The sequence below is a fragment of the Alosa pseudoharengus genome, unplaced genomic scaffold (genome assembly GCF_046254945.1).
Source record: "Alosa pseudoharengus isolate Yale_2024_CS ecotype anadromous, Long Island Sound unplaced genomic scaffold, YU_APseudo_1.1 YU_APseudo_1.1_scf_2, whole genome shotgun sequence".
NCBI classification, from domain to species: Eukaryota; Metazoa; Chordata; class Actinopteri; order Clupeiformes; family Clupeidae; genus Alosa; species Alosa pseudoharengus.
In genome coordinates, this window is record NW_027468663.1 from 31,279,134 (window position 1) to 31,304,705 (window position 25,572).

At 45.4% G+C, this 25,572-nt stretch overlaps 2 protein-coding genes across 2 annotated transcripts; both read left to right on the top strand.

Moving 5' to 3' along the window:
* The first annotated feature begins 1,195 nt into the window (after positions 1 to 1,195).
* Positions 1,196 to 2,341, top strand: LOC143133458 (putative G-protein coupled receptor 148). The gene has a single exon (XM_076293221.1). The coding sequence runs from the start codon at positions 1,220 to 1,222 to the stop codon at positions 2,339 to 2,341; it is 1,122 nt and encodes a 373-aa protein (XP_076149336.1). The 5' UTR covers positions 1,196 to 1,219.
* A 2,965-nt stretch (positions 2,342 to 5,306) lies between these two features.
* On the top strand, positions 5,307 to 24,985 carry klhl24a (kelch-like family member 24a). Its single transcript, XM_076294537.1, has 7 exons — positions 5,307 to 5,502; positions 6,955 to 7,936; positions 10,008 to 10,192; positions 14,041 to 14,159; positions 19,084 to 19,272; positions 21,215 to 21,403; positions 21,818 to 24,985. The coding sequence occupies exons 2-7, from the start codon at positions 7,014 to 7,016 to the stop codon at positions 22,016 to 22,018; spliced, it is 1,806 nt and encodes a 601-aa protein (XP_076150652.1). The 5' UTR covers positions 5,307 to 5,502; positions 6,955 to 7,013; the 3' UTR covers positions 22,019 to 24,985.
* Positions 24,986 to 25,572: the final 587 nt, after the last annotated feature.

A 25,572-nucleotide genomic window follows, 5' to 3' on the forward strand; every position in this document is an offset into this window, starting at 1 on the left:
CATACTTATATGATTCATGATGTTTGGGCTGCAGACAGGCTGTGTTGTTGTGTTGTGCTACTGTGCCTCATGTCATGTTGATACCGGTGCCACTGCTGTAAGTGATTCCTCGTGGCTTTAGCTGAATCATCATATTAATATTTGATGGCTTTCATTGAGATAGATGAATAAAGAAAAATTGCCACTGGGACTCCCCATGGGTCTGTAATCAGCAGCAACAATTTCTGCTCGGAATGATGATTTATATCAACCAGCCAGACAGCCACCTGAAATATGGGCATCCCTGCCTGTCAGTTGTTATTTATGAGCACTGCATACTGAAGGTGTAAAGGTGAAGACCTTTGATGGACAAGTTTGACAGAAGGCTTCAACATTGCTGGTTTACAGCACCCCTAAAATCAGTCTCAAGCAGATAGGCACCCCAACTAAACTGGGTTCTGCTCAGAGTTCCTCACTTTTAAAAAAAGAGATTTCCCTTGCCTATTTGACCTTGTGGACTTCAGTACTTCAACTCTGTGAAGTGCTCTGAAACCATGTCTACTGTAATGGTAATGTTAAAGGTAAATAAACTAAAACCAAATTAACTGAATTCAAGGCATGGACGTGGTTACTCCACTGTGGGTTTGTAGTGTAAAGACAGATGATACTAAAGGTACATAACTAGTCGTGATATGAAACAGACCTTGTATAAGTGCATTCATAATTACTCAGTAAAAAATAATGAAAAAAAGAAACTTGAAAAGTGGAACAATAAATGTCAACATATAAATATGCCATCTAATCTTCTTTTCAACTTTTCACTGCCATTGAAATTGCCTGTATTTATGTTGGTGAACCATGTCATGGTAAAATATGATCATATTGTAATATCATCTTACATTTGTAAATAATGTATAATAAAGCAACTAAAAGTCTGGTATCTATATTCCTCAGTGTCAGCCTCAGAATCATTGATATTATGCAACTGTGCCACTTCTGTCCCCACAGGCCCATCCTGATCCTGTAATGGTGAAAACAACACTTGTGTCCATTTGCACTCTTCATAGATGTTTACTTAAGCATGTGTCTCCCAGGAGACACCAAGATGCAGCTCTGTTCAATCAATCCCTGCTGTCCTACTGTCACCTGAACATCTAAGCTTTAGTGTGTGTCTGCCCAGCCAACTGAAGCAGTCGTGTTTCCACCGGTCAGTCGCAAGCTGCGAGCACAGGATGTGAGAATGGGCGCTCCAGCTCCGAGCAGCGTAATGTCCATGTCAACAATAGAGGAAGCCGGGGACTTCTTCATGTCTCTGCTGTGCGCATTTGGGAACTGGTACAATGGCTCGGGGTTCGCCGAGGAGCACAGTCGCGTGTTGCTGGGCGCCAACACCTCGAACCAGAGCCAGGTGGAGCTGTTTGCCAGCCAGTGGAACATCTTCCTGCCGGAACGCCACTCACGGCTGCTGCAGGTGTGTCCCATCCTGGGCTTCCTGGCGTCGGGGCTGGCCACGCCGCTGATACTGGTGCGCGTGCTGGCCGGCGTCCACCTTCGCCAGCAGACCCGCTTCCTCCTGCTGGCCAACGCTCTGCTCAGTGACCTGCTCTTCCTGTCCGTCTACATGCTCAGCACCTGCCTGAACGTGGGCGGCGTGCTCATGTCCGACTACGCCTGTGCCACCCTGCTCCTCCTGTTGGGGGCGCTATACATGGCCGGCATCCTCAGCGCAAAAGCCATGGTGCTGGACACGTCGCTGGCCGTGCTGGCGCCGCTGCGGTACCCGGCCCTCTGGCCACTCTCGCGCACCCGGGGCGCCATCGCTACCATCTGGCTGCTGTCGGCACTCTTCCCAGCAGCGTCGGTTGGTGCCTTCCTGTGGTACCATGCCACGGCGCCCTGCTCTATGCACATCTGTTCGCTGCCGCTGGTCCTGGTTCTGACGGTCAGCCACTCCCGGCTCCTGCAGGCGTCCATGCTGCTTACGGTGACGGGCATCCTGGTCATCCTGCTGCTGGTGCTCTCGGGCTACCTGGTGCTGTGCTGGCAGACACGGCAGACAAGCATGTGGAAGGGCGAGCGCTCGTCCCGTGCCAGGGGCACCTTCCTCATCCACTACCTGCACCTGTTCCTCTCCTTCTGCCCAATACTGTTGCTGGTCATCGAGCTGCTGCTCTACTGCCACTACAGCGTGCTGGACCTGCGCGCCAACCTCTGGGTCTCGATGGTAGTCTGCAATGTGCTGCTGGTCCTGCCCAAAGCCCTGGCTCCGTACCTGTACGGACTGAGGTACAGGGACTTGTCTGGGGCATTGTTTGCCCTCTTTAGGTGCAAACGGACATCTACTGTCAGTCCTGAGATATAACTCTGCCACACTGCATGTTCACCTACCCAGCCAGACAGCAGGCTGGTTGGGACTTCCTAATTTTATTGCATCTTATGATTTTCATGTGTATCTTTTATTTAGTTTTGTTTGTGTTGGTTGTTTTTCTGCTTGGTCCACAAGTTAATAATTTATGAGAAGAATTGCTTGTAGGCAAGAGTCAGTGGACTGCCTATGTCCAACTAGATGTCAGCCACTAAAATCCAGATTGATTATGAGGGACTTGATACATTGGTTCCATTTTCAGAATAATATCTAGAGGATTTTGGTCTACTTATTGGTGAGGTGGACTTCAGAGGTGGTGTGCCTGTGAGAGCCATAGATATATATACATATAAATGCATATATATCTATGGTGAGAGCATTACAGGCATCTGGTTCTGCACTAGCTTGTTAAATTGCAGATTTGTTTCCCCTGGGTAAGCACCCTAATGCCCTTCACTCTAATTGTGCTTGCATGACCATGACCAAAAACAACATTTATTTTACTGCTCTTCCTATTTAATTCAGACAGTCAGCTGCAGATTCAGTCAAGCCGCCCTCTGGCGTGCCAGATGGGTATTCAGGCATATAACCTTATCTGACATCTGACAATTTTTCCTTTTGTCTAGCCCCGTTAGCACCACACCTTATCTCAATTAAAATTGAGATTGGGTCTGGACAAGCTTCATTCATCTCCCATTTCCAAGGGGCGTCACCAACCAATGCCGATCAAAATGCCTCTGGACGCAATTGGATAGACCTATAACCAATCAGAGCAATGAAGGAGATTACATACAGAGCAATGGAAAAACATCTCAACAAAAGAGCTTTGTTTTTGTTTTTTTAAACTGCTTTGATCTTATTATGTTAAGCCTGCCTCAATGGTTGTGATTGGTTGTGATTAACTTATGGTTAATATAGTCCCTAGGAGCCATTTGCTCCTAAACCCTAAATATATAGGAGCCAAATCAGATTGCTAGGGGCCAACATTTACATCTCCAATGTGAAGTGAAGTGACACCTTTTCTATGTTTAGTATAGCTTATGGTTCCTTTTGTCTGCCAGCCCTTTATGACTTCCTCACTGGTGATGGTCAATATTACCTAGAATATATCAGAATAAAGTATTTTGTGGCAACAATAACAGTGTTCCTTATTCTTACCAACTTCTGCAACATGCAGTAGTCTACATTTGATAAATAAAGTGTTGCATTGCAGAGGCATCAAACCAATGTGGTTGATGAAATCTATTGTGTTTCATCAATGTTGTTCAAAAATCAGTGATTGTATGGTTCCCAATCTTAACGCAACAGTATAGCCACAAGGAAGGAGGCTGCTGTAGTGTTGCCATTTGCATGCAACATGTCAGCATATTGCGAACACAATTCAAAGTGAAACTAATAACGTTAGCTGCTCATTGTCTCAACTAACAAAAATAAATTCATTGTAAACAATCCTACTTATAATTATTGAACACATCACAGATTGCTGTTGAACACCAGGGCAATTCCACGGAAAATTGACTTTTTGTCACATCCATAACGCCAGTGAAATGCCTTGGCATTTGTATGATGTGAATGATAACATTCATTTTTTGTGCATTTTTTCTCGTGTCCATTCTTCAGACAAAAATAGCAAATGCTCAAATGTCATGTAATCATTCACATCATACCATACCATCACATTTTATTGGCATTATGGATGTTACAAAAAACGTAATTTTCCATGGAATTGCCCACCATCATTCCTGACATTTTCTCCTTCAAGCTCTTCCAGCTCAATATACCTCCTGCCATTTGCCAGTGATGGGTGAGACTGGGAGAAGCCACTTCTGTAATGGGCAATCAGCACTGGTGCTCCTCTCCTCAGAGTAACCTCCCCCATGTTCTTCTCCCTCTACATCAATGACTGCACTTCCTTGGACCCAGCTGTTAAAGTTTCTTTTAACCAAAATCAGAGATTCATTTGGAAACAACTTGTGTAGTTCAGAAAATCACTCCTGAAAACAAAGGACTCTAAACTGTGTGGTAGCCTAAGCCTACTACTGAATTGTGGAGTTAGACCATTATGCAAGATGACATCATTTTCAGTGTTCCATTTTTTTGGGAGGTCCTAAAAGAGGGTCTTGATGATGTAATGAGTTCCCCATTTATAACCCCTGATTGGTACAAATCTGATGATGGGCCTATTGATGCTATTTACACTTTTTGTTATTCAACTATATGTAACTCAACATTATTGCTATTTCAGTGATACCAGGCTTTCTTTTTCTGGGTAGGATGTTTCAATAAATCACCACCTGAGGGTGCCAGTGTCCTATGAAGTAGCCTAGGCTTGTTTTCCACCAAATGTCTCACAGAGGGTTAACACACGTTTTCTTTGCACTGGAGGACAAAGTGTTCTCAGACGAAGTATGTTAATGTGCACCCCAACTGTCTAATGAGTATTATTTATGTATTTTAAAGGTTTAGGATAGGCCACTACATTAGTTTTTTGAGCCCAGATGCACTGTACACATAAGTGTCAATAAATGTTAATTATAGGCCCATGGGGGTGAGTGGACAAGTCCATAGGCTTGTGTTTTTTCATTAATTAAAGCTTTTCTTTGTTTATATGCTAGCTTTGTGTCCAAATAAAATCTGGAGAAGAAATGCTACTGCATCTCACAACATTGTCACCGTTTTATTAAGTCCTATTGTCTAGTTAGCAACTTCCCTCAACACCGGACTGGCAACTTCACTAGTTTCAACTTCCTCAAACGGTCGACCCGTCTTCCTCGTTGTTTTGTTTGCAAACAAGCTATCCACGTGGAATGTTCCTCTGGAGGATTGTGGGAAGTGTTGTCTCTGAGCTTATAGACAGTCTAAGTCATGCGCTCTGTGAAAAATACACTTCCCATGAATACCCAACCAATGTCAAGTTGGAGAGGTGCTGAGGATGTGACATAAATAACCCTGCACTATTGTCCTTTTCCATACTTCTTTGTGCCAACTAAATTTCTCCGAGACAACATGACACGGTCACTGAGGAATATATACCTTTCAACGTAGCCTATACTATACAATTTGGACAAGCAACTATCTGACACTTTCTTTCTTATGGACTTTGTTTTTCAACTTTCCAAATATTGCATTTCCAGCAGGAGTCTTTGATACCACTGAAGGTAAGACAAGACCCTATGAAATGCGTCACATAGTCCGGTGTTGTTGTTCGCTGCCTTACAGCCTATTTAGCCTATAGCCCCCAACACACAGTTTTATATCTGAATATTTCAGGTTGTGTAAAGTAAACATGTCTATATTTGGTCCATGGCAGAAGTAGGCCTATGCATATATTGCCGCTTTTTGGTGAATTTCTTCTGTTTTGCACCGGCAAACAGTTTCCCTCCGTTTTCACCTTTTTCAACAGGTAACGTTACAACCGGACAAATGTTATACAGTACACTGGTGATAACATGCTTGAGTTGTAATTGGAGTCGACAAAAATAGTGAACTATATTTAGAATAGTTACCCTATATTGTCAATAAATGAATTATAACATGTGTTTTGGCACAATATCGCATGTTTATAACACATTAGTATGTGGGTCGTCATTGGATATGAATTGTATTGATAATCATAACGGACTGCAGTCACATGTAAACAGAACAATTCCTCATCAGTGACGCTGCGAGGAGTCAGCCTAGCCGAGAGTTTTGGTTTTAATGTCGGACAACTTGAAATTGTCCTAAATGTAAAGGTGAACCAGACGTATTGAAATTATACAAACAGATTCATTTTAGCGTAGAGCCTGGGTATTAAGTGTAGCCTACCGATTAGTATGTCTTTATTTATTAGTCTATTTAATAAGACAAGATAAACAAAAAGCCTGTTGAGGGATTTCTGTGTGCAACATCAACATATCAACATCAATCAAAAAATATGGTTTCATTTAACACAATGAATCTACATAGATGTTCAACTATTTGTTTATTTCAAATCAAGTGAGAATCCAAAACAAATAGAGCTATATTGAGGTAATCAATTTATTGGCGCCAGGTGTTGCATTGTTCTCTCCTCGTGGCTGAATGAGCATGGCCGTTGACGCAAGGCTCTAGTTTCCTTTACCCCATTCCCTCCTACAACCAAAACAAACCTGATTGACACATTTGCGTTATGCGCTGCCAGTTGCGCAACCTGGAGTGCTGTTTTTCGTTTTTACAGTTGACTGAACTTTTCAACTAATGTTCCCTTGCTTTGGGGCACCACTGCTATTGACATGGTATACGACATGGCTTCAGGAGTTGTTTTCAGTCGTGTGAGGCACCTCAGGGTCTTCTGTGAATCTTCCCTGTCTATTCCCCAGTGATAAGCAAGAATTTGCCAACCTGAGGCTGTAGGCTACAACTGCTTAAGCACTTAGGATTCTTTTCTCTGAAACAACTAGATTCTAAATAGACACACCATATTCTTGATCATAGCAACTCAGTGTACAGGCATGTGATAATAGAGAATAGCCAATAAAAGTTGGCAGCAGGTCAGATCCAGCAGAGGCTCCCTCAGCACTTCATAGGGGATTTGAAAGATCTGTGTGTGTGGGTGTTCATGACGTAATGGTCTCTTTGGGTTTCCTCAGGCACTGTTTGCAGAGCCAGCGTTTGACGTCAGGACTCTGTTGGACGTAGAGGCACAGCCATGGTGCTGATCCTGGGCCGGAGGCTGAACCGGGAGGACTCGGGGGTGCGCGACTCCCCTGCAGTGAAGCGCAAGGTGTTCGACGTGGACTCCAAGAACCTGAGCGGCCATGACGATGCATTCGACTTCTGCTCGGGCGGCCTGCATGGCGAGGGCATTTTGCAGGCCTTCAACGAGTTCCGCGACAGCCGCCTCTTCACTGATGTGGTGATCTGCGTGGAGGGCCGGCAGTTCCACTGCCACCGTGCCGTGCTCTCGGCCTGCAGCAGTTACTTTCGTGCCATGTTCTGCAACGACCACCGCGAGAGCCGCGAGATGCTGGTGGAGATCAATGGCATCCTGGCCGAGGCCATGGAGACCTTCCTGCAGTACGTCTACTCAGGCCGTGCCAAGATCACCACACACAACGTCCAGTACCTCTTCGAGACCTCCAGCCTGTTCCAGATCTTCCCGTTGCGTGACGCCTGCGCCAAGTTCCTGGAAGATCAGCTGGACCCGTGCAACTGCCTGGGCATTCGCCGCTTTGCCGACACCCACTCCCTCAAGCAGCTGGCCAGTCGCTGCCGCGCCTACACCCTGCAGAACTTCGCCGACGTGGCGCAGCACGAGGAGTTCCTAGACCTGCGCAAGGAGGAGCTGGAGGAGTACATCGCCAGTGACGAGCTGACCATCGGCAAGGAGGAAATGGTGTTCGAGGCGGCCATGCGCTGGGTGTACCACAGCACGGCCGAGCGCAAGACCGTGCTCAAAGAACTGCTCCAGCACGTGCGCCTGCCGCTGCTGCACCCCAACTACTTTGTCCAGACGGTGGAGGGCGACCAGCTCATCCAGGTGGACCCCGACTGCTACCAGCTGCTGCACGAGGCCCGGCGCTACCACGTGCTGGGCAACGAGATGATGTCCCCCAGGACCCGGCCACGCAGGTGGGTGACCTTTGGGGTGTTTGTCAGGAGGGGCAAAGGGTGGTTTACCTGGGGGTCTTCATATTACAAAGAGTTTAAGCTGGGGAAAACAACACTTACCTGGGGAAGTTTTTGGTTTATTTTAATGAGGATGCTACTCAGGACCTGGCCAACAGGTGGGTAATAAGATCAGCAGGGGAAGATGGCGACTCACCTGGGTGCCAAATATTTTTGCCATTAACTCGACAATATACTGACTAATAAAGTCTATAAAGACTATAAAGAATAAAGTTGGAATATCATGTCGACTTCAATCTACAACGTATGGACTTTAAAGTCTGAGACTGACTGTCTAGATTCAATGGCAGCTACTTTGAAGTTTAAATTCTTCATGGCAAAAATATTTTTTCCCCGTACCTGGGATATTTTTTCAAGCAGGGTGCCAACTTGGTGAAGTTTTTTGTTTGAGGAACATTTTCAAGCAGTGATTCCCTGTTGAAGGATTTATATTTATTATATTCTAAATGAGGTCTTGTTAATAGGCGTTGGTGTTACAGTTTCCTGGAGATCTTTGCTGAACCTCAGGAATGTGATTTTGGCTGTTACCTACCAACTTGAGCTGCACAATTATGAAGGATATATGTAAAGCAAAGCCTATTGCAGGTTTAAAAGCTTGTCCTTGCATGTTTGTTGTAAACACAGGTGTTTTGTAATTTCTGTTGTTAAAATGTTTGTGTTGGCTGGGGCATCAGGGAAGCACCTATGAAGAGATAAAAATCTGGTCCTGGATTTGGGGTGAAGAGTTTAAATAAATGCAAAACTGGTAAACGGTTCTGTGCTGGGGCCAACAGAACAGACCCAACGACATTACCTCGTTAGGGCAAAGATCTCTCACAGACCTGTTTTTCTCTCTCACCTGATTAAGGAAACTACTGTGACTTGTTCATACACATTCCGCCCAGCAACAGCGGTGTTGCAACCTACCATAATGTGTGCCCTGCCTTTCCTTTCCTTAAACACCTCTCCTGGCTTACCTGTAGAGCAGTGAAGTCAGTCTGATTTCTTTCCATCACTAACCCTTTATTTAAACACTTTGTGTGAAGCTTCTATTAGTGCAGAAGTGCCTGTCATAGCAACGCAACACTGTCATCACAGTCTGTTTCTGGGACTTAAAGAAAAAACAATCTCTCCTCAAGACCTCTGAAAGAGTGTGGTATCTGTTGTGCTGATATGGCAGTATTAGTGTAATGGCAGAGGGTTCAGTTGAGGTGTTGTGATGTGTTTAGTCACTGAGTCACACACTGGGCACCGAGGCGTCACAGCTCAGAGAGTTCTCCTCACGCGTCCAGCGCTCTCCCATCACCGAGCACGAGCTCTAGTTTAGGAGGGGTGCACGTGGCGGACCGTCTGTGAGCTGTTCCGTTCCCTGGCCCGCGGGAGCATGAAGTGTCAGTATCCAGGCAGATTAGTGTCATCTGCCCCCACCCCCATGGAGTCAACAGAGGAAGCCCTGGGGACAAACTCCTCCTCAGTTGGCTTCCTTACCCAACCTGTGGTTGTGTGTGTGTGTGTGTGTGTGTGTGTGTGTGTGTGTGTGTGTGTGTGTGTGTGTGTGTGTGTGTGTGTGTGTGCGCGCGTGTGTGTGTGACTGTGTGTTTACCTGTCTGGGGAGCTTCTTCTGTTAACTTTCAGATGGTTCAAAAAGAAGCAGCAATCTACAATTATCCCACCTCGTATTTACTAAATACCTCGTAAATACTGTCCTTCATCTTCTCCATTTCATGTATATTTATCTAGATCCTGCTTAATGTTGTATAATGTTAGAACTTGTAAGAAACGAACAGTCCGTTTTTTCCAGCACCAACTTGAAAAGCGTGTCTGAACTCTCCACACTGGTGTTAGCGCTGCCTCAGTGTTTCCTCTGAGCACTCTGATTTGCCAACTTGGCAGCCATCGTTGAATGACACTCAATATGACTGAACGCTTGGAGACAAAGTCCCACCCAGTTCCTCTCTAATTGGAAATGGAAATGTTTTTAGGAAGTTCATTGTGGCTTTTGTCCCCTGTCTAACATGTGCCCACCCCTTTGCAGGTCCACAGGCTTCTCTGAGGTGATTGTGGTGGTGGGAGGCTGTGAGCGAGTGGGCGGTTTCAACCTGCCCTACACCGAGTGCTACGAACCCGTCACGGGCGAGTGGAGGTCTCTGGCCAAGCTGCCCGAGTTCACCAAGTCGGAGTATGCAGTCTGCGCCCTCAGGAACGACATCCTGGTCTCAGGTGAGCAAGCCTGTCTGCAGTGTGAAAGCCATACTTTGGTTTGCTTGATAAGAGGTCGCTGTGGTTACTGTTTCCCATAGCGACAAATGTGATAAGTGGACCATAACCACTGCCAGACTCTGTGTGAAGTGATCCTGGCTAGCAAAGAAGGAGAGAAAAAAGGAACAAAAACAAAAGAAAAAAAAAGAGCTGATATGTTGTGCTAATTTTTTGGTTTGTCACCAGCACTTAAGTACAGCGTGTGCAAGGTTTCAGACAAAAGAGTGAAGCAACACATGTTGTTCACACCGTGAGCGAGTTCAACTTCAATTGCCCCAGGACCTTGTTGCCTCACTGGAGCTGTGTTGACCAGTGCAATGCATTGTGGGATGGGCACAGGCACCAAAGTCGTGCCATAACCTCGCTCATAAAGAAAAGCAACCCTGGCACATGTTTTTACATGAACGGAACAATCACGTCATTCAGGGAAACATACTCGCTGTGCAAGTTCACTTCTCGATATGCAATCTATGCACTTTTTTTTTTTTTAATCTGATTGTGGTTTAGGAACTTAACACTTTGGACCATTTATGGTTAGATTCAGACAAAGTTAGTTTTTGACACAGATATGTTTATCCAGATCATTTAAAGTAATGCAATAACGTAATGCCATATTATATGAGTCATTCGTGCCGAAGGGCCTAGTCAGTATGGTTGGCTAAAGACCTCGTGTTCATGTATAATACCATAAATATCCATATCAATCTCACTAAGAGTTTTTGCCCACGGAGCGTTGATAGTGTTTGAAGCTAAAACAGTGACTGCATTTTAAAAGCAGCCTGAGAGCTGAGAAGCAAACTGCCAGTACAGGCTGCCAGACGTGCTGGAAAGCGATCCGGGAGGGAGATAGCCTAGAGAGAGATGGGGGCAGGAGGGAGAGATCGCACTGAAGAAGAAGAGCTGGCACAAGGATAGAGGGAGCGGTTGGAGAACAGATTCGGGGTGGGAGAGGGGCAGTAAGGGGGGGGGGATTCATACTTCTTGCTCTCACGTGTCTTTTGTCAGTGGACCTGCCAGCAGCTGTTTGAAAAAGGCGATCACTACCCTCCCCCCTACTCCCTGCTCTCTTTCCCCCACTCTCTCTCTGGATGTACTGTTGGTCTGTTTCTCTAGATGTTATTGGGTCTCTCTTGCTCTCTTTCTTGCTGTTTTTCTATTCTTCTCTTGTAATCTGTTTCTCCCACCCTTCTTATTTCTCTCTCTGTTTCTCTCGCTCTCCCTCTGTCTCTACCCTGACTCTGTTTTTCATATCTTCTCCGCCCCCCCCCCCAACTGTACGGTTTTTACCACTCAACTTTGTAAACATTCTTTCCTTTGCCTGTGCCTGTGCCTCTCTCTCTCTCTCTCTCTCTCTCTCTCTCTCTCTCCCTCTCTCTCTCCTCTCCTTCTCTCTCACATTCTCTATCCCTCTTCCTGTCGTCTCTCCCTCTCTCCCTCTCTCCCTCGCTCCCTCGCTCCCCTCCTCCCTGGCCTAATATGTCTGTGCACGTGTGCTGGCTCCACTCCAAACAGGGCTATGTTGAGCTGCAGCTTAAACTGGATCATGTTTGAGGCGAGAAGCAGACACCACCACTTCTAACCCGGTCACACCACTGCCCCTCCATACTCACCCAGAGAGAGAGAGAGAGAGAGAGAGAGAGAGAGAGAGAGAGGTCTCTCATCTAAGGGCCCTGGGGATTGCCTTTAAAAACAAGACCTGGGGTTTCAAGGTCAAAACAAAACAATAAAACTTGCTTAAGGTCTGAATGCTGTCCTATTAAAAGCAAACATGTATTTCCCTGTTGCCGTTGATAAGTTCAATTCAGGTGTTTGTGTGTACGTGATGTGTGTGTGTGTGTGTGTGTGCATTGTTTATGCATTTGCTTAGGTGTCGTCTGTCTGTCTGTCATCTATGTGTGCGCGTTGGCCCAGGACATCACTTCAGGCTTCAGAAAAAAAGTTCCTACGTGCCTGAGAGCAGACTTCTAGAAATGTCAATGTGTGTGTGTGTATCTCTCTCTCTCTCTTCGCCCCTGTATCCCCTCTGTCATCAGTCAATCTGTGTCAGCCAAAGTGTCTGCTTTGTGTCTGGGAGAGTCTACATGTGCTTATTTACTAGTCATGTAAAACAGGTTCTTACGTTAATGTGTGGCCTGTCTTATGAGAAGCCATTTCCATTTTAAGCAAAACACGTTCTCAGCTCATTTTTACGGATGTTTAACACCTGGTGTATAGCAGAAGTAGTTTGAGTGAGAGAACAGTTGTACCTCAACCAGTTTGTTACTAACAGGTTTCCTTAGTGCTAGTCCAGAAAGACCAGTCTGTACTCTGGGGTTTGGCGCGTTCTAGGGGCAGCTTTTGTTCCTTCCTGAGGTAGCCTATACCTTAGTGCTGGGTAACACTGTGTCCTAGTGAACCTTCCTGGAAGGAGAAGGTGGTCACACACACACACACACACACACACACAGATAGATACACACAGTGTTGATGATTGACGTCTTGTCACCGCCTCTGCTCTGACGCATGTGTCCTTAGGCTTTTCACATACTTGGTTCAATTTAGAATTTCCCCCGTTTGGGATCTTTCTCTTCCTCCGCAGCCTCCTCTTCCTCTTCACACTTCAGCTCTTTTGAAAAAAGGAGAGGAAAGAAAACAGATGACTGCACTGTGTGGGTTGGTAGGTTTGAGAAGGCTTTGTTCACACATAAAGTACTGACGCCACACTGTCACTGTTTTCACTACGGGACTCTTTGTTACCAAGGTTGTGTCTGGCTGTTGTGTGTGTGTGTGTGTGTGTGTGTGTTTGTGTGTGTGTTTGTGTGTTTGTGTGTGTGTGTGTGTGTGTGTGTGTGTGTGTGTGTGTGTGTGTTTGTGTGTTTGTGTGTTTGTGTGTGTGTGTGTGTGTGTGTGTGTGTGTGTGTGTGTGTGTGTGCGCGCACGCGCAAGTGCCTGAGTGCTTGTGCCTTTGTGTGAGTGTGTGTGTGCATGCGCCTGAATGTTTGTGCTTGTGATTGTGCCTTTGTTTGTGTGTATGTGTGTGTGTGTGTCTTTGTAGAGGGTGAGGGAGACAGGTGCTGTATGCGCGGGTGTGAAGGCAAGGGGCTGTGCCTGGGCCTGTAAGAAACGTGACTGGAACAGAGGATCACCTGTCTGGCTCAAATGTTATCAACCTTCTAGGGAGAAACCCCCCCCAACATGAAAAAATTGAGGGAAGCAGGAAGTCTCAATCCAGCCTCATAGTTTCTGATCCTGTGTTAATACCTGTTCAAAGAATGTAATGAGCAAGAATAGGACCTGTCATAACACGTTCTGTTTGTGCCCCGTATTTCACAGTATAATTAAGAGTCAATATGTGTTCCTTCTCACAGTTGGGATATGCCACATACATAATGTTTTGTTTGTTTACAGTCTGCATTGGATGCTTTAGGCAGGGAATGGGAAACTGGGGGGGGGGGGTATTTTCTAGGAGAAAGTTCATCATAGCAAAGTACAGTTTGCTTTCTGGCTGTTTTTCAGAGCACTATAATGTGTCTTGCATGCACAGGTAAAGGGCGGAGATGACAGCAGAACAATAGATTCCTTGTAATGTGATTTGTTATTGGCGGAAAGTGCTTGGAACCTATGTATGATGTACAGATGTTGTACGGGCAAAGATAATATCAGTTAACAATGCTATGCATTATTCCAGTGTAATGTGTATTGTTTTTCTAACAAGACTTGAACAAAAGATGGGATTTACTTTTTTTTCTGAGTTTTTTTTTTTTCCCACAGGGCCTGAGACATATGGATACCTACGTACGTCTAAGAGAGCGCTTTTGTTGTTCTTTCAGGTGGCCGCATCAACAGCAGGGATGTGTGGATGTACAACTCACAGCTCAACCTGTGGATCCGAGTGGCCTCCCTCAATAAGGGGCGTTGGCGTCACAAGATGGCAGTCCTCCTGGGGAAGGTAAGCCAATCAGGACTCTCCGTTCATGTCACGTTTTCACACATCAAGTCTTCTGATCAACTCCAGATCGCTTGCACATCTGCCCATGCATGGCATGTGAGTGTTGATGTAAATATGTGTGTGTCTGGGGTGTGGAGGTCTATTACTTACACACAGTGCAGTAGGCGATGCCCATATTTACATATGATGACACTGCAGACTAATGCATGCAGTGTAGAAGAAGCTGAATCTATACGCTTTTGAAAACATGTCATTTGGTCACAGCATCTTTGAGGGTTATCTCGACCCCAGTAATGCTAACTCAAGTGTTTGGTCGAATGAAATCAACTGGACTCGCTGTTAACTTTGGCCCCAGAGGACATGCTGTTGTAATACATGTGACAGCAGATGACATCATGTTGGTCAGGCTAAATCAACAGGCAAGCCCTCTTGAAAACACGCCGCACTGGACCACAGTATTCAACGCACTTAAATAAGTAGGGAAACGCTGAATTGTGGGCGTAAAAAGCCTCTACTACAGTATGGCCAGGTCAGGGAGAGAGTCATCAAGACAGGCCCTCGTGTCCTCTTGGGACCTGCACTGCCCTGGTCCACCACCAAGTGTGGAATTGGGACATGAGGATTGGTGAAGGGCATGGTCAGTCACTCAAACACAGGACTTCTTCTGTGTGACTGTGCCTCTATGTGTTCTATGTGTGGTGCAGAATATAATAGATGCATTAAGGGATTTTTTTTTTTTTACTTGACAAAGACAATGCACTGCATTGTGTCTCACATAACTAGATATAAGGCTGTTTTTTTTTTTGGCACGCAAACAAATGCATGTTTATGCACATCTCAATTACATTCCTGTTCGTGGCTGTCTGAGAGGGCTCAGATGTGGTTGTGAGTTCGTTTCGGGTCCGCTCTGATCGATGGTTTGGGCTTGTGAAGAAGCATGCTTTCATGTGTGCATTCAGAGGGCCCTGCTAAGTGATGTGGCCCTGGCACAGCTCACCCGAGCCAAACACCAGCCCTGCACTTGGGCCCTGCGGTTAGTCATTTGCTCTCTGCAGCGGGAGTGAGCGGTACGCTCTGCCTTAATCGGCTTTCTGTTGTTTTGGGGTTTTTTTCCCGCCCTCTCTCTCTCTATCTCTGGGAATGCACTCAGAAAGGAGTGCTTTAAGCCAAAAGAAGGATTAAAAATCCTCCCCATCAGCTGGTTTTGTTTTGCTCTCCGGCTGTGCATTTTTCTGTTTTCACACGCAGACACGGGTCAGTGGTGCCCTGGCAGAACCTGTTGATGCCTCCCGCCTTGTTACGTGGGAGCCACCACTCTACCTTAGCGATTGCGGAACGACGCGTGTGGACCGCGTGCTAGCTGGGGGCCAGAGCTGGGCCCACACAAGACTGTGTGTGTCTGTGTCTGTGGTGGTGGTGGTGAGGTGATGAAAGGGTGAGGGTGGGTATGCCACAGATGTGCGGTGGCCTTAAAGTGGAATTGGGTAACAGAGCGTGGACATGTGTACATTACCCAGAGAAAAACACATTCTTTTACAAGTGTCTGTTGGCTTGGTATTTTTGTAGGTTCCAGATGTTAAAAATGTATACTTCTATCTTAGTTCTGCAGCTTGTTTGCTTGTTGTTTTCAGTTCCAGAGTGTTCATGTTTGTGAGTGTATGTGCTTTTGTGTGAGCATTAGTGTTTGTGTGTGTGTGTGTCTGTCTGTGTGTGTGTCTGTGTGTGTATCTGTGTGTGTGTTTGTGTACAGCTTGCATGTGATTCTGTTTAGGTGTGTTTGTGTATTGAAGAGTGCATTGGAACTTTGGATACAACTGACTTAACAAAGTATATCCTCTTAGCACTTCCATGTACTGTAGCTACATATGTGACTCATTAAGAAACAGGTTAAGGCTGAATACATTACTCATCTATGCCACGCTGGACCTGGCCAGTATGAACTCCTACACACACACACACACACACACACACAAACACAAACACACACACACATACACTGACATCACTTTTTCTCGACCTCATAGCAACAGGCGTAGCCCAGAGCTGGAGCTGAGCTCCTTGCAAGAAGTGGGCCGAGCCGTGTCCGTAATCAGCCCCTATCCGGGTGCCTGTTTATAGCTCTGTTTATCCCTCCTCACCAGCTCAGCGCCAGTGCTTTTCTGAAGCTCTGTTGACACTGTTCTAGCTTTACCTTTTTTGACCCCATGGGTCTGGGAAGGGGGTGGGGGGGGGGTCTCAGGCTGGTGTTTCTCTCTGGTATGCTATCTGGCTGCTCTCCTTCATGTAGAAACACTCACGGATTGCAGAGGAGATGTGTGCGTCTCTCTGATTTACTATCCTCACCTATGGCTTTTTGGGTCTACTACAGTCTACTCTAAAATTAACCCCCTCTTAAAAAACGTCCACCTGGATAACGTCCTCCCTCCCCCATTAGAAGAGGAACTAGCACTGTGAACTTCTCCCCCCCTGATATTAAAGGGGAAACAGTGTGTAACGATCCTCACTGTTTGGCCTCTTATCTGGCGGTCATGGGGTAGATGTGCAGCCCTTTTATCTTTTTGAATTCATGTGCAGTTGTGCCATTAGATAGACTGGCCTGTCATTTAAGTTATGTGTCAGCAATTCCAGGGAAATGTGTGTTGTTTTATTTTCCGTGTAGGGATCAAGTTACTGCCTATGCCTCCTGCACGTTTTTCTGCAAAAGGAGATTACCCTTGGGTGGCCAGATCATGTTAACATTTGTAGTGCCATAAAGGAACTCTGAACTTTTGTGTGCGTGTGTGTGTGTATGTCTCTGTGTGCATGTGTGTGTATTTGTGTGTGTGTGTGTGTGTGTGTGTGTGTGTGTGTGTGTGTGTGTGTGTGTGTGTGTGTGCGTGTGCTCTCACTTCCTGTTGGACTGGTTTTGGAGGCAGATGGGGGATTGTAGGTCAGCTCTCTTTGTTTTCCTCCCAGGAGTCCTCTGTCATAACAACAGGGCCTCTCTCTCTCACACACCATTTCTCTCTATCTCTCCCTCTATTTATCTACCTCTCTCTTCATCCCCCCTGTATATTTTGGACTGTGACTAGGAAAACAGTGAAGACATTCCCCCTCTCTCCCCCCTTCCTGTCATACACCAGAGATCTCCGTCCTCTAAAGCAATGACAGAGCCACTGTGTACTGTACCCCAATGTGTGAGAGAGAGAGAGAGAGAGAGAGGAGAGAGAGAGAGAGAGAGAGAGAGAGAGAGAGAGAGAGAGAGAGAGAGAGAGAGAGAGAGAGAGAGAGAGAGAGAGAGAGAGAGAGAGAGAGAGAGAGAGAGAGAGAGAGAGCGAGAGCAGAGAGAGAGAGAAAGAGAGAGAGAGAGAGAGAGGAGAGAGAGAGAGAGAGAAAGAGAGAGAGAGAGAGGAGAGAGAGAACAGACAGACATTTATTTATTTATTCGACCAATGGAAAATAGGTTCTGGGAGGGTGTTTTGCTGGTCATGGTGCAAAGGACCCTAGGGTGAATTTACTCCGAACCATCGCTTTAAGTGTTTTGCCAATGGTGATGTTGGGCCACTTGTTGCAGGTATGTAACCTCACTGAAATGTCATAACACTTGTTTTGCTGTTTTAACACCTGTCAGTGTTCAGCGTTGATAGACACCTTCCTTTTATACAGGAAGCACGGAAGCTCAACAATAGCATTTTATTATATTTCTTTCTTGTAGGGATTTCTCTCTATATACATCAGTCACATATTTTCATACTGTCGTACACTGAGAGACAGTTGATCCCCCTTGCTGATTAGATCTCATGGGTGGAATTTTATTACAAATACCTTTCTCCCTCTCTCTCTCCCTCCCTCCCTCCCTCCCTCCTTCCTCTGCTCTCTCTGTGCGAGTTGTGAAACTATTCCTCAGGCAGTGTGCAGAGCCATCAGTGCCCTGGTAATCTTGATTATTAGATATTGTGTATACTCTGCGCTTGGTGCCAATCTCCAGCTTTATGTTAATTCACGTCTGTCATCTGGCAGGCCACTTGATGTTGAGACGAACTGACGGAAACTCATTTGTGGTGGAGTTAGACATTCTGTCTGTCTTTCTGTTAGAGTGATGGTTCAAATTGCGTCTATGGAATACTTGTGGGATATTGCTCTCCGTAACAGGTGCGTGCGATTGGATAGACACACTTTTGTTACCCCCACACCCCCAACACACACCGAACCGCACAAACATACACCCACACACTCAAGACCCTCCATCTTCTGGGGCCTGAAGCAATGCCTGCTGTTGGTGTTGCAGCTTCTAAAAGCATTCCTCCGGCCCGGCCGTCAAACCCCACCACAAAGGACCGCGTGTATGTAGGAGCACGCCACCAAGTAGGTAGAACAGATCACATCGACCCACATATTCGTGCCACTTTGTCGTCATTTTTTTCTTCCTGGTTTTAGAGTGGCTGCTTGATGGTGCGCTTTGATGTGTCCATTCCACTTCCTTGCGAGAAATGAGGTTCTTCAGATTAGCATGAATGCATGACTCCATGCAGGAACTGATAAGGACAATATGCGGGCTGTGAACTTATGTCCTATCTGAAAAAGGTGATGTGAGGTGGCAGTAACCCATCTCTAAGATCTTCTTTTGGCTGGCATACTGTGGCACTTCATAGACATAAACAGTGCCAAAGCATAGCATAAGACTGCACTAAGAACAACGGTATATCATTTACCATTATTATGACCACAGCAATGTCTATAAAAATGCATGTGTGTGTGTGTGTGGTCCTTTTGATAAATGTTTTGGGCAGCACAGAGATTCAATATGTATGTGACATGTCCCTACTTGTTGAGGGATTCTACAGAAAAAAACCCTAATCAGTTTGGCTGCTCTATCTCAGCGACACTTTGTTTCTGACTGACATGTTTTTGTTTTGTCTGCGTGTGTGTGTGTGTGTGTGTCTAGGTGTATGCTGTAGGAGGCTATGACGGGCAGTGCCGCCTGAGCAGCATGGAGTGCTACGACTCCTTTTCCAACCGCTGGACGGAGGTGGCCCCCATGAAGGAGGCCGTCAGCTCACCGGCCACAGCCAGCTGCGCGGGCAAGCTCTTCGTCATCGGGGGTGGGCCCGACGACTACAACTGCTCAGACAAGGTTAGTGGACTGCCAGAACGGCTCTTCCTCTCTTTTGACTCTTTGAGAACGGACTCCTCTGTCAAAAAGCCCCCATCTGGTTTCCTGTTTCCATTCAACTGATCTCATACTGTAAACTGGCAGGTTAGGAAGAAGATCTCAGACAAGATTTTGTCTTTGAATTTGAATTAGTCTTTGTCATTGGCTTTAAATTCAGACCTCAGATAAGATCAGACAACGGTAATGTATTGGTCATGCACACGCGCTTAAATAAGAGGTGCGTTCAGATTAATTGAACCAAGGAACATTTGCTACATTTACATGTACGTTTGTTCATTTGGCAGACGCTTTTTACCCAAGACGACTTACAGCAACATAGATTTGAAATTAAAATTTGAATGATGTGGGGTAAAAATTTAATTTTGGCTACCGTTAATGATAAGTATATAGCACTATGTGTTTGCAGAGAGCTACCTTTTCAGAGTGTTTGCAAATGTTAGTAAATGTTCACACCGAACTCAAGGCAAGCTGAAAACTTAGGTAACTAAGGTAAGCAGATCAGACATTCAGTTTTCATTCAGTTCACATACATCACCAATCCACACTGACACCTGATTATTAGGGGTAAATCAGGGAACTCACTCTACACAGTGGCCACAGGGAGACAAGTGACCATCTTCACCAATATGTGTGTACAGCACTGATTGGACAGATATGAGCAGCCCCCATCACATTGTCCTTGTGTCAGGTCGCTGTGCATGTTTGATGACAAGTGTCTGTTGTTGTCTATCCACTGGCACTGGTGGAGACTAGTCAACCTGGAGCCGGTATCTTTGAGCAACTTTTTTTTTTCAGGTGCACTCACCGTGCCTCACCTGAGCTGGGCCTTTATGTGCCGGCTTGTGTAACCTTCTCATCAAGAGGAAATCTGTCAACATGACGCATGGTGCCTGAAAGCCCTAAAAATAGGTCAACACTCCAACTCTGACTCAACAAAGAGTCGGCGTCATTACGGTTGTCAGGCACTATGTTAAATTGAACAGTCTCCAAACATTGACAATGGCACACATGTTGCGTGCAGGGATTTTCTTTTCTGTTTTTGTTCGACCACCTGCTAACATTTGAAATTCCCCCTTTGTATGTGTACACACCTGTTTGTATTTATGTACAAATTTGCCTAGGTGTGTGTATATAGGTGTACACCTGTATGTGTTTATGTACATGTGCACATTTGCCAGAGTGTCTATGCGTGTGTGTGTGCTTCTGAGCTCTACCGGAGTGACAGGTGGACCTCAGGAACAGCTATGCAGGATGAACACTTTGTTTTCTGTCGTTCTTTGTTCAAATTATCATCGTCACAGGTCTCTGCTTCTCGTCTGCCTGGCTCAGATTTCAGCATGACACCTGCTACGCTGGCCAGTGCTATTACTGACCGCCAGCGAAGGGAGATCAGAGCCTCAGAGAGCCGTGTGATTGCGTAGGCAGAAAGACGAGCCGCATTATAATGTCAAGAGACAGTCAGTTCAGTCTTCAGCGCTTCAGATAGTGCCTGTGGCCCAACTGGTTATGGGTCGTGCTCTAGTGGAGAAAGCTTCTATCTGGTACAGTGTGTCCTGCATTGCGAAAATTCCTTTGCGTTCTTGATCTGAAATATGTGAGCCCACATATTTTCTCGAGTAGAGTGTGGAGTTTCAGTGAAATGCACCTGCATGTTCCTAGTAGGCCCCCACTCCGCCGTAGCAGTTTGACAAAGTCTCCATTGTGTTACAGAGGGATCTGAAACATTAAAACAAACAACACATGAAAATCAAAAATGGAAAAGCACAGCAGCTGTTTACATGCACCCACGGGTCCTCTCCAGCAAGCCTCTTTTGGTATGGTTGTGTGTCTGACCCTGATGAGTGCTATTTAAAGACCCCGGGTAGCTCACGTGCACCCCCCCCCCCGTCCTCTCTCCCCCCAGGTCCAGTGCTATGACCCAGAGACAGACAGCTGGTTGCTGAGGGCCAGCATCCCCATCGCCAAGCGCTGCATCACTGCCGTCTCCCTGAACAACCTCATCTACGTGGCCGGTGGGCTGACCAAAGCCATCTACTGCTACGACCCGGCGCAGGACTACTGGATGCACGTGGCCAGCACTTTCAACAAACTGGTGAGACCCCGGGCCATGTTTCAGATGACCCCATGTCCTGGGAACCCTGTTGTAGCTCATAATGACTTGTCAGCAATTTTCACTGGGCCGCGAGGGTCATATATCCCTGTAGTTGGTTATTCAGTCTCACGTAAGCTGTTTTCACTGCCATGCTGAATGTCATCGGAGCATCTCAAACCAGCTCTTCACAGAGCTCATTTATTTTGGAACATAATTAAAAAGAACACAAATATTGTATGTTAAAAAAGGCTTTAAACATAGCTCATCGATCATCAGTCGCCCAGTCCAGTGCCTCCTTAGATAATGTCATCTAAATGTCACCTAAGTGATTGACAGTGATTTTAAAGTGTTTTGTTTGTAAGTTTGTCTCATCTTCTCACCCCCCCCCCCTCTCTCCCTCTCTCTCTTGTGCAGGAGAGCTGTGGCATGTCTGTGTGTAACGGGAAGATCTTCATCCTGGGCGGTCGGGGTGAGACGGGCGAGGCCACGGACACCATCCTGTGCTACGACCCGGCCTCCGGCATCATCACCGGCGTGGCCGCCATGCCCCGGCCCATCTCCTACCACGGCTGTGTCACCATCCACCGCTACAACGACAAGTTCCACCGGCCTTGATAACAGCACTGAACACACACACACAAACACACATAAACACACACACACACACACACACACACACACACATAAACACATGAAAATAACCTAGGACTCAGAAACACACATGTAAAGATACAATAATGGACCCATTTTCATGTATATAGAAAAAAAACTAGAATCCACATGTACAGTGACACAAATACATAAAGTAATTTCTTCACAAGCTCCTTGGAACTCATTTACAGTTTAACTATATATGCTCGGCTGATTGCTCTCTCTTTCCTACACGATTGGCCTTCCTCAGAGTGGTCAGTACGCCTCACCTTTGTACGATGGCGCACAGCTCAGCACACCAGCACGCTCACAGGTCAAAAGGTCATGTTTCCCATAAGCCCAGAGACTAAAAATGAATCCTTATCGCCCTCATAAAGGACAATGACCTGTTCTTCGGAACAGGCCGAATTGTGAGGGTGACTATGAAAGGTATCATTACTTTCCTCATCTCGGGTTGTTTGTAATCAAAGCAGTAACGAGAGAACTAGGTTCCACCTGGTTCTACTGGGTTCTAGCAGCTGCCAGTGGGTTCTGGTAGTGTTGTTTCTCAAGGCACTGTTCTTTTCACATGGCTCCTTATTTTGTTAGTCAATATATTTTACCCCCCCCCCCCTCTCTCTTCCGTCATTGTGTTTATAACCTCATGTTGTGAAGTATGTGTTGATTTTATTGATTTTTTTTTATATCATCTTAAGTTATGTTTTGTAAGCTGTTTTACTACGTGTAGCATAATTAGATATGGTATTCATGTGTAGATGTTGTTTGTACTGACAGTAGTTTAGAGTGTTAGGTAGAGACTGGGTGAGTGGTTGAGTGATTTCTATTTCTTTCTGTGGGACAATTGTGAGACTGCACACAGGGCTTGCTCTCTGACAGGCTGACATACCAAAATTCATTTGGTTATGTAATATTCACTGACAAAAAGTTTCCTCAATAACCTTTCTTGTTGTGTGAAAGAACTAAACTTCCTGTATATGAACTTTACATTTTGACACATCTTTTACTGTTCTTAAGACTAAAAATAACAACCTTCATTGGAAGGAACTTTTAAGATTCAAAGCCTGTAGCGCTCAAAGCCCTGGAGAACAGTATTTATTGAATTGCTGTTTTCGCTCTGCAGAGAAACAAAAACTGTGTGTGGTGGATGTATCTTGCAGTAACCCACATACATACATACATACAGGTGTGCTTAGTAGTGATGTAGTCTTGGTGTGGGCCTTGTTTGTGTGATTGATGATGTCTGGTTAATGAGGATTGAATGCGTTCTCAATAACGGTCAGTAAATGTATGCCGCTGGAATAGAATTGTATTGCTGTGAAACAATTTTTTTTTTGTATTTAAATGTTTCTATTTTGCATTTTAATACCAATCGTGCCTTTTAAATGTCCTTTTAAAACTTAAGAGCCCCAGTTATGCACTTGTGTGGATGGGATCCAACTTATTTCTTTTATGAATGTCAGGATTGGAGATGCATAGAAGGCTTTCTGATTTTCAAATGTGTGTGTGTGTGTGTGTGTGTGTGAAGGAGGCACAGAGGAGGTCAAACAGCCTCCTCTTGATCCAATAGCACGCCAGAAGATGTGAACTGGCTAACATCTGTACACATTCAGGGACATGACACCGCCACAGGAATGTCTCAGGCCTAGTTTGAGCCGAGGGGAAATAAGAGTCAGAGGCACTCTGACAGATAGCACTACCATGGAGCTGAAGCCATAATTAGCCCAGTTTAGCAGCGCCACACATGCCAGCCTCCCCTCGTCATCCACAGATAGCGGCAGGAATGCTGGCACTGCTCACGGAAATGTTGGAGCTCCTCTCTTGGGAAGATCTCCACACACACACACACACACAGTCACACAGAAAAATACTGTAGAAATACACAAAGACAAAGTGATAAGAGAAACATACATGCACACACACATACAATGAGGAAAACAGTGAGAGAGGCATAGACACACACACAGACAGAGTACACACACTGTTGAGGTCTTTAGCCCCTGGAGACAGACTGCCTTTGGTGTGTGCTTACATATTGTAGCATGCACACGTGAGAGGGCTAAATGAGTCTGGCGGACTGTCATCGTCACAGAGTTCAACCAACTATCAGGGTGTCAGCATTTTATGACTAATAAAATCAAGTTTTTTTTGTCTTATTTCATTTTTCCTGCCTTTCATTGATTTTGCTTATTTTTTGTGTTTTTAGGGTTGTGGAAATGTGTGTGTGTGTGGTGTGTTTGTGACTTGTTTTTTTGTAAGGGTGATATTTTGTTTTGGGAAGGATTGAGTGTGATCCTCACCTCCGATTTATTTGCTGGCCAACTACATGTGTAGGGCTGCATGGTTAAAGCTTTAATCAAGAGCATCAGGCATGAGCATGTGCTGTCATATCACCAGGAACCAAGTCAGTCAGAGCTGCCTTTAGTCTGGGGAGACTACTGGACAGTTGTTTGGAGTGATAGAGCACGTGGGATGAGGGAAGGAGTGTATGAATGGGTGACCTAGTGTAAAATTAGTGCCTTTTCCTTGTGCGAATGGACATTTTTATCATGTAGTCGTGGAAAATGGTGTGGTATACCAGAGATAACTGCAGGGTGTGGACATCTAGAAATGATGTAAGCATAAGAACTCAGAGGGCCTGGTGCGCCAGCTTCCTGCACAATGCTGAGATAATTCATGGATTTATGGAGTAGTGTTCTTCATATAATGCACTCATACACAGCACTTGTCAGCCAATAAGAAAAGAGCCCTGAACCAGACAGTGTGTAAAATGTGCCTCAGAGATCTTGTGTTGAAATGGAACGATCAATTTGAGTGCCTTTGTTCTCTCTCTTTAACATGCCTGATGATTGACTTCTTTGCTAATTGTTTTGTTTTTTCTTTCTGACAGGTATGTTTGTAATGCTACAATAAAGCCTGTTTGTATGCAAATAATTTATGGCCTTTCTCATTTTTGTAAATGATGGTGATTGGAGGGAAGATTTATTAACCTGGTACTACCACAGGATGTCATGAATGCAATGCGCATTTGAGATGACTCAAATACTTTACGTTCCACATACTCACACAGCCATGTAGCTGATGGTAGATTGACTCCGTATATCACTGATTTCACCAGAACAAAACAGGATTTTTTTCTGAAAAAATCACCAATGTGGGCTTCCTAATAATTTATTTTGTAATGTTCCTTCCTGCATGATTTCTTCTGTTACCTCTCATCCTTGTTCTAAATTTCAATGACATTTAAGCTGAACAAAACAATCTGGAAAGAGATGGCTTGACAAGATGAATGTCTAATAATCAAATACTTGGATATTATTCGTTTACAGTACACCCACATGCACAAAGACATGTCTCAGAGATGTCCAAGAAACTGATTTCAGTCAGGATCACTTTGTCAAGAAGGTTATTGGTAATGCATAATGTTTCGTTTGGCGGTATGGCTCTGTTCTGGGAGCCCCCTGCCCTTCCACGTGCAAACATAGATAGATAGATAGATATACTTTATTGATCCCCAGGGG

Coding starts and splice junctions, on each gene's coding strand:
- LOC143133458 (XM_076293221.1), top strand. CDS start 1,220: ATGGGCGCTCCAGCTCCGAGCAGCGTAATGTCCATGTCAACAATAGAG.
- klhl24a (XM_076294537.1), top strand. CDS start 7,014: ATGGTGCTGATCCTGGGCCGGAGGCTGAACCGGGAGGACTCGGGGGTG. Junction 19,273..21,214: donor ACTACAACTGCTCAGACAAG/GTTAGTGGACTG, acceptor CTCTCCCCCCAG/GTCCAGTGCTATGACCCAGA. Junction 21,404..21,817: donor CCAGCACTTTCAACAAACTG/GTGAGACCCCGG, acceptor TCTCTTGTGCAG/GAGAGCTGTGGCATGTCTGT.